Source organism: Nerophis lumbriciformis, linkage group LG32, assembly GCF_033978685.3.
Source record: "Nerophis lumbriciformis linkage group LG32, RoL_Nlum_v2.1, whole genome shotgun sequence".
Classification (NCBI taxonomy): domain Eukaryota; kingdom Metazoa; phylum Chordata; class Actinopteri; order Syngnathiformes; family Syngnathidae; genus Nerophis; species Nerophis lumbriciformis.
This window is the reverse complement of record NC_084579.2, coordinates 3,653,845-3,663,032: the sequence shown is the minus strand read 5'-3', so window position 1 is coordinate 3,663,032 and position 9,188 is coordinate 3,653,845. Positions and strand designations below refer to the sequence as shown.

At 41.5% G+C, this 9,188-nt stretch overlaps 1 protein-coding gene across 1 annotated transcript in view; it reads right to left on the bottom strand.

Annotated features, from left to right (window-relative positions):
• brap (BRCA1 associated protein) overlaps positions 1 to 8,485 on the bottom strand; it is a 20,032-nt gene extending 11,547 nt beyond the window's left edge. The window contains exons 1-2 of the mRNA XM_061926909.2: positions 8,130 to 8,485; positions 7,871 to 8,029 (exon numbers count right to left, since the gene is read on the bottom strand). Coding sequence (XP_061782893.1) covers positions 7,871 to 8,029; positions 8,130 to 8,208 — 238 coding nt within the window. The 5' untranslated portion in view covers positions 8,209 to 8,485. The remainder of the gene's footprint in view (positions 1 to 7,870; positions 8,030 to 8,129) is intronic.
• Positions 8,486 to 9,188: the final 703 nt, after the last annotated feature.

Below are 9,188 nucleotides of genomic sequence, written 5' to 3'. Positions count from 1 at the left end.
AGTAACTCAGTTACCGTTACTACATGATGCGTTACTGCGTTATTTTACATTAATTTTTATGTAGTATCGGCTAGAAACAGAAGATCTCAGTGTGTTTTATTGGAGAGCTGCAGTGTCGTCCTTCTGAATCTTTCTGTGTCACAAGCGGGAGAAGAGAAGAGAAGAGGCGGTGTGTGTGTGGTGGAGGAGGTGTGTGTGTGTTTACTAACAACAAGACATCATGGCGGAGCCGAAGCCGAGTTTCTTAACATGGAGATATTCTCACTACTTTTCTTTTTTCGAGCACAAAGAAAAGAACATTTTAGTTAAATGTAAGTTGTGTCTTGGATCAAAGATCCTATCTATCTACTGCCCAAAACAGCGATTCAAATCTGCTGAAACAGCTACAAAAGCAACATGCTTGGACAAAGCTAGTAAAGAGAGACACAGACTCCGATGCCACTTCACCTCCACCTCCACCTAAGGATTTTAACAGAGGCGCTGCTAGCCAGGGCAACATTGATAGAGCCATTGCAGCGTATGTGCGAGAAGACATGCAAGCTATTTCTACAGTGGAGTCACCCGCTTTCAGGCAGCTAATTAGCATGATAGCGGGCGTCAAACAGCAAATGGCACGGAAAACATTTTCCAAGTACCTGGACAGTGAGTACATAAAAATGGAAAGCGAGCTAAAGAAAACACTCCAAACTCTGCCTCTGCTCATCATTCATCACTGAAGGTACACACACACACACACTGTCAATTCTCTTATATACGCTTTCATTCTAGACTTCTAGAGTGTTTGATTATCACATCAATCTAAATGTATAGACTATAAAGTTCACAAACATAAAGAGGGATCCTAGTGGGCCAGGCCAATCTTTCCTTATCTCTAAACTAAAACTGGGGAAATGAGTCGTGTTCTGGGCTTCAGTACAGTGTTGATCTCCTGAAGACGTGATTTTATTTCACAATTCCTTGAGAGAGAAAAATGCCTGGTTAGGCTTTGTGTATGTCATGTGTGCCTTCCTTGGGTGAAGGCAGGTTTACAGCTATGTTGTTATTATGCTGTTTGTTACTTATGTATGTTATGTTGCAGCTATTTAAAAGAGTTTTGTCAATTTGTTCTGGCCCGAAATAAATTGGCCCTTTGAAACATATCTTTGTCTTTGTGTGTTGTATGTACCGGTAGACCACATTGCTTAGCACAGTGTTTTTCAACCTTTTCTGAGCCGAGGCACATTTTTTTCATTGAAAAAATCCCAAGGCACACCACCAGCAGAAAACATTAAAAATTGAAACGCAGCACCCGATATTGACAGTAAAAAGTTGTTCTCGCAATTGTTGGATATGAATTCAAACCATAACCAAGCATGCGTCACTATAGCTCTTGTCTCAAAGTAGGTGTACTGTCACCACCTGTCACATCACGCTGTGACTTATTTTGAGTTTTTTTTGGTGTTTTCCTGTGTGTAGTGTTTTAGTTCTTGTCTGGCGCTCCTATTTTGTTGTTGATCGTCATGTCATGTACGGATGTACTTTGTGGACGCCGTCTGCTCCACGCGCTGTAAGTCTTTGCTGTCGTCCAGCTTTCTGTTTTTGTTTACTTTGCAGCCAGTTCAGTTTTAGTTTCGTTTTGCATAGCCACCCCTAAGCTTCAATGCCTTTTGTTTATTTTTGGTTTAAGCATTAGATACCAGACAGCTAGCCTCAATCATTACATTGATGTCAATGGTACATGTACTAATTAAATTACCATAACTTGCTCTAATTTTCGACCAATTTACAAACAGTTTGCCTTGTTACAAATCTTATTACATGTAGATATGACATAGGATGCTGTACCTGTTGAAATTACCTCTTTCGCTTAAAAAAAAAAAAAAAGACTTAATTGTGCAACATAGTTGTGTAGGGTCAGTGTTAGTCAGTTCTCTGATTATTTTCAACTGTTTCAGAATACATTATTAAAAGGCTATTTTTAACATTTTAAAAACAAAATTCAAAGATTATTTCATTAATTTTATGGCTGAATCAAAAGAAATTCCATAAATTAGAAAACAAATGTTCAAGAAGAAGTGAAAATATAAAATAATGTTATGGTTGGATGTTATTGCTGGTGGACCAGTTCTGGCTGAAAGATGTGATTATGGTGTTTGTTGTCTTATTATTTATTTGGGTCACATTTTGTATTACCCTGTATTAGTGATGGGTCCGGCAACACCGATGCATCGGCGCATGCATCGAGCTCATAGAGCGAAACCCTGTGTCGGTGCGCGTATCGCTTTTAGAAAGTCACGTGACCGATCATGAGCTTTTTGGTCACATGACCGATACGCGAACTGTGTCGCACTGACGCCTCCTCTGTGCCCTGTGAGCGGCTCTTTTCTACAGCCGGAGAAATAATAACTAAGAAGAGAAAGCGTCTAAAATTGAATACGTTAGAAAAACTGTTTTTTTTTAAATAAAAATGTGTAAAAAATAAAAATAAAATAATTTCCAGGTCCACAAGCATCCTCATTCACGACACGTTCTCTTAGATTTCCATGTTATGATACATGTTCATATTATTTATTGACTGTATTTAAAAAAGACAAATAATATATTTTTATTTAAATGAAGATATGAAATAATCCTAAATGAAATACAATGACTTGGTTTATATTATTGTATATACTAGGGCAGTGGTTCTCAACCTTTTTTCAGCAATGTACCCCCTGTGATTTTTTTTTTAATTCAAGTACCCCCTAATCAGAGCAAAGCATTTTTGGTTGAAAAAAAAAAGATAAAGAAGTAAAATACAGCACTATGTCATCAGTTTCTGATGTATTCAATTGTATAACAGTGCAAAATATTGCTCATTTGTAGTGGTCTTTCTTGAACTATTTGGGAAAAAAAGATATAAAAATAACTAAAAACTTGTTGAAAAATAAACAAGTGATTCAATTATAAATAAAGATTTCTACACCTAGAAGTAATAATCAACTTAAAGTGCCCTCTTTGGGGATTGTATTAGAGCTCCATCTGGATTCATGAACTTAATTCTAAACATTTCTTCACATAAAAAATAAATCTTTAACATCAATATTTATGGAACATGTCCACAAAAAATCTAGCTGTCAACACTGAATATTGCATTGTTGCATTTCTTTTCACACTTCTTTTTGACAGACATTTTAGTGACAAACCTGAGCTTGTGCTTCACTGAGTTTATGAACTTACATTCATATTTTGTTGAAGTATTATTCAATAAATATATAAAGGATTTTTGAATTGTTGCTATTTTTAGAATATTTTAAAAAAATCTCACGTACCCCTTGGCATATCTTCAAGTACCCCCAGGGGTTCACGTACCCCCATTTGAGAACCCCTGTACTAGGTCATAAAATCAGTGTCAGTTGAGTCGGTCCATAGGTTGCCTGTAGGGATTTTTAATGTCCAGCAGATGTCAGTATTTAGTGACACAGTATCGACACAGTATCAATACAGTTTTGCAATGTGTCAAAACGCTTCATGACGCCTCATCAACCCATCACTAGTAGATAGGTTATAGCTGCATCGCTCGCGGCTCGTCATATATTTAACGTTAATCCGTGATTTCACCGAGCGTTTCACTGACGGTGAGCAGCCTGACGCTGCTTCATTAACACCGCCGCTGTTTGACTCGTGGCCCGGGGCCGACGCTCGTAGTAACAGTCACGTGTTACAATACCGACGAGCTAACGTGTCCAGGTTATAACCATGTTGTCAATAAACACACATGGACTGAAGCTAAATTGTCCACTGTCCACTGCAGCATGTGAATGCAATGAAAAGAATAAAATCTGAGCCAAGCAGCTGTTAAAATGTTGTCCAGGTTAATGTTTTGGCCATTAAAGACCATTCATTTCAAGATTTCAACTGTGATCGGGCTTTAAACAGGTGGCTGACCTGTTCAGATGAGTGTAACTGCTACTGGTCAAATAATGTGAAATAGCATTTAATTTTACATGTATGCAATGCCATTTAAATACAATTATAGATAATAATAATAATAATAATAAATACTGTGTAGTGTTGTAAATAGTCAACGGGAAGGATTCTATTAAGATATAAGCCATGAGCACTACACAGCCAGAAAAAAACCTAGGCAGGACAAGTAAAAATATTGGGGCAAGTAGATTTGAGAAGTCAGGCAAGTAGAAAAAAACCTTAACGTTGAACCCTGCATGTGTTGAGCTGCTGCCGCTTAAGGTTAGACGGCACTGTACATAGAGCGCTTCTGCTCGTTAGTAATAAATTCTAATGTTGGATGTTCACTCCTTCACACAGATGAGTATAGAAAAATATTTTCAACGGCCGAAAAGGGCTCGACTTGGAGAGGAGGTAGGCCTACAGTTCGGACCACAGGTGCGACCTGTTCAGCAGCAGCAGCAGGAGGAAGAGGAGGAGGAGGAAGTTGACTGACTGTGGCAGGACACCTCTGCCTCTGTTTCACTTCATGTTGCTGGTAAATAATATGGTTGTAGTAGTAGGCTAAAGTTAAATTATTTAGTATTCACTAATTAAAGGGGCAGAGCTTTAACAGACAATTTAGCTTTTATATTTTATAAGATATATTTTTTGTAAGAACCACAATTAATAAATATATTTCAGTGAATCACTAATTGTTCAAATCTGTATATAAATATGTACATAAAATGTTGTAATTATATTACAACTCCGCGTTCTTCTTGGTCATGGGCCGCTTGTACCCGTGATCTTGTCCTTTGGGTCATAAACCAGAGCTCATGACCATAGGTGAGGATGGGAATGTAGATTGACCGGTAAATTGACAGCTTTGCCTTCCGGCTCAGCTCCTTCTTCACCACAACGGATCGATAAAGCGTCCGCATTACTGAACACGCCGCACCGATCCGCCTGTCGATCTCACCATCCACTCTTCCCTCACTCGTGAACAAGACTCAGAGGTACTTGAACTCCTCCACTTGGGGCAAGATCTCCTCTCCACCCTTTCCCGGGCGAGAACCATGGACACAGACTTGGAGGTGCTGATTCTCATCCCAGTCGCTTCACACTTGTACTACACTGTAACTAGTGTCGGAGGCAGATATTTACATATATCCGAATTTAAGTTGTACTTCTTTCATTTATTAGTCATATTTGAAAACAGCTCGTCTTTTTCCATTTATTCTCTTGATGCTCTGTCAGCAAGCATACTATGTGTGATAACCTTGAGTTCTTTGGAATATATTATGGCTAAGGAGGTGGAAGAAAAGAGAGGTTTTTGGCGTTGGGAAGAGAGACCATTTTGGGTGTGCGGGAAAGAAGGTTCTAGGGTTAGACTGGTCTCAATCTAAAATGTATGTTGTCAAAGCTTTGAGAATATATAAAACAAAATACCTATTCTTTCTCTGGTGGTTTTTAAACTCAGCTTTAAGTGTCGGAAAGAACTTGGGAGCGGATTGTGACTTGAATTCCCTGGGAGGAAAAACTGGTCCAAAACGCAACAAATTGGGGGCTCGTCCGGGCGACACGCTGAGAATTGGACACCTCTTACACTCTTCTGGACAGACTCACTAGTGGCCAAACAAAAACAAGGTAAGCAGAGCCTTTTTCTAAAATCTGCTTTAGGAGTCTGTCTTGAAGTATGTAAGTCAAACACTGTTTGTAACCCAGACACAGAGTAGGTGTTTTGTACGAGACGGGGATGTGAGAGTGGACATTTTGATGGATTGATTGCATTTCTCCCTTGTCCGCCATTACATAAAAGCTGTAAATAAGTGGTCATCTCGCGCCATTGTGTCTCGACTACCGTGACGGGCAGTTTCATTGACGAATAAACTAATAGTTGGGTGTAGCTCACCCTGGGTCATTGGTCGTCGCCTAAACGAGTAAGGGTTTCCAGACCCTTCGCCTGGGACGAAAAATTCTGAGGTACAGGGTTTCCAGACCCTTCGTCTGGGACGAAAAATTCTGTTGAGGGGCTTGCTGAACAACCTGGGTTTGCTATGTCACTGAAGGGGGTCAGGCAAAGTGGTGACTTTCGAGAAATGCTCGTTTCCTTCCCGGAGAGTGACGACATTGACATAGATTCCATCCGTTTATCTCCCATGTAACTGTGCTTTTAATTTTTACTAGCTTGCTCAAAGAGGGGCGTATTTTAGAAGTGTTGTTCTAGTGATAAAGATCTTTTTAGAAGATCTGAAGGGGGAATTGTCGGAGGCAGGTATTTACATATATCCGAATTTAAGTTGTACTTCTTTCATTTATTAGTCATATTTGAAAACAGCTCGTCTTTTTCCATTTATTCTCTTGATGCTCTGTCAGCAAGCATACTATGTGATAACCTTGAGTTCTTTGGAATGTATTATGGCTAGGGAGTTGTGCTTTTGTTATGGCTAGGGAGGTGGAAGAAAAGAGAGGTTTTTGGCGTTGGGAAGAGAGACCATTTTGGGTGTGCGGGATAGAAGGTTCTAGGGTTAGACGGGTCTCAATCTAAAATGTATGTTGTCAAAGCTTTGAGAATATATACAACAAAATACCTATTCTTTCTCTGGTGGTTTTTAAACTCAGCTTTAAGTGTCGGAAAGAACTTGGGAGCGGATTGTGACTTGAATTCCCTGGGAGGAAAAACTGGTCCAAAACGCAACAAATTGGGGACTCGTCCGGGCGACACGCTGAGAATTGGACACCTCTTACACTCTTCTGGACAGACTCACTAGTGGCCACACAAAAACAAGGTAAGCAGAGCCTTTTTCTAAAATCTGCTTTAGGAGTCTGTCTTGAAGTATGTAAGTCAAACACTGTTTGTACCCCAGACACAGAGTAGGTGTTTTGTACGAGACGGGGATGTGAGAGTGGACATTTTGATGGATTGATTGCATTTCTCCCTTGTCCGCCATTACATAAAAGCTGTAAATAAGTGGTCATCTCGCGCCATTGTGTCTCGACTACCGTGACGGGCAGTTTCATTGACGAATAAACTAATAGTTGGGTGTAGCTCACCCTGGGTCATTGGTCGTCGCCTAAACGAGTAAGGGTTTCCAGACCCTTCGTCTGGGACGAAAAATTCTGAGGTACAGGGTTTCCAGACCCTTCGTCTGGGACGAAAAATTCTGAGGTACAGGGTTTCCAGACCCTTCGTCTGGGACGAAAAATTCTGTTGAGGGGCTTGCTGAACAACCTGGGTTTGCTATGTCACTGAAGGGGGTCAGGCAAAGTGGTGACTTTCGAGAAATGCTAGTTTCCTTCCCGGAGAGTGACGACATTGACATAGATTCCATCCGTTTATCTCCCATGAAACTATGCTTTTAATTTTTACTAGCTTGCTCAAAGAGGGGCGTATTTTAGAAGTGTTGTTCTAGTGATAAAGATCTTTTTAGAAGATCTGAAGGGGGAATTGTCGGAGGCAGATATTTACATATATCCGAATTTAAGTTGTACTTCTTTCATTTATTAGTCATATTTGAAAACAGCTCGTCTTTTTCCATTTATTCTCTTGATGCTCTGTCAGCAAGCATACTATGTGTGATAACCTTGAGTTCTTTGGAATGTATTATGGCTAGGGAGTTGTGCTTTTGTTATGGCTAGGGAGGTGGAAGAAAAGAGAGGTTTTTGGCGTTGGGAAGAGAGACCATTTTGGGTGTGCGGGATAGAAGGTTCTAGGGTTAGACTGGTCTCAATCTAAAATGTATGTTGTCAAAGCTTTGAGAATATATACAACAAAATACCTATTCTTTCTCTGGTGGTTTTTAAACTCAGCTTTAAGTGTCGGAAAGAACTTGGGAGCGGATTGTGACTTGAATTCCCTGGGAGGAAAAACTGGTCCAAAACGCAACACTAGTTATTGGTTTTCAGTAACTAACCCAACACTGGTCATAAGCAGACGTCATTAGTCCAGGTGTGTTCTTACCTGGGCTGGGTTCAAAGGTCTCGATGACCATGTCGCCCATGGCTCTGCTCCCCATGTGTTGGTGCAACACCGCACTTCTCTCCAGCTCAGTCTTTCCGTTCAGAGCCAGTCTGGCCAGACTCAAACATTGCTCCTGCAGCTGCTCCTCCGACATGCCCTCTAAATCAACAAAATAGTCGTCACGTCAACAATATTCGCGTCCTCGTCACTGCTAGCTCACTTAGCTCGCCGGCTAACAACAGAAGGTTTTAAGACTCACCAGCGGAGTACTGGAAGCCTCGCGGGGATGGAGACTGCTCGGCTATTTCCAGACGGATGACGACCAAAGACACGCTCATGTGTCTTCCCCGAACGAAAGTCCACTTTAACACGAAAACAACAACACGCCCGGCGACGGCTAGCTAGCTAGCTCGCGAGCTAACCGCTAAGCAGTTAGCCGACTAGCGAATGTGCAAAAAGGCAGCGGGCGCTACAGGAAGTGACGTCAGAGACATAATATGACACATCAACATTAGAAGATGTTTGTTGATATTTTCAACTCAACTGACTAACTTCCAAGTCGCCTCGCTCGGAACATGTTTACTTTCTCGATCTCGCAACGCTGAAGAAATCGCGCATCGTCGCCCCCTGCTGGCCTGGAGGTGGAACAGCAGCCAGAGTCCCTTTAAAGCAGGGCTTTAAACCTTGACACCTCAGAATTCGGGGGGGGGGGGGGGGGGGGGAGTATATTGATAGCTAGAATTCATACAAATATTTCTCTTATATATATATATAAAATAAATACTTGAATTTCAGTGTTCATTTATTTCATACTTGCCAACCTTGAGACCTCCGATTTCGGGAGGTGGGGGTGGGGGGCGGGGGAGTGGTCGGGGTGGGGCTTAGGCGTGACTAAGAGGGGAGGAGTATATTTACAGCTAGAATTCACCAAATCAAGTATTTCATATATATATATATATATATATATATATTAGAGATGCGCGGATAGGCAATTATTTCATCCGCAACCGCATCAGAAAGTCGTCAACCATCCGCCATCCACCCGATGTAACATTTGATCAGAACCGCGCCCGCCATCCGCCCGCACCCGCCCGTTGTTATATATCTAATATAGACGATGCAAGGCATTAGTGAGGTTATAAAGCTTTTGCCTGTTAAAGAAAGGAGACTGATCCAATGCAGCACAGACATTCGCGTGCCACGCTGTCACGACCCAGACGCACACCAGTGCGCAATCATATGGGAGCCGCGCTGAGCGCACCTCCAAGCGCGTCTCGCTGCCGGCGACGGCCGGGTATGGGCCCGACGCTCCAGCGCC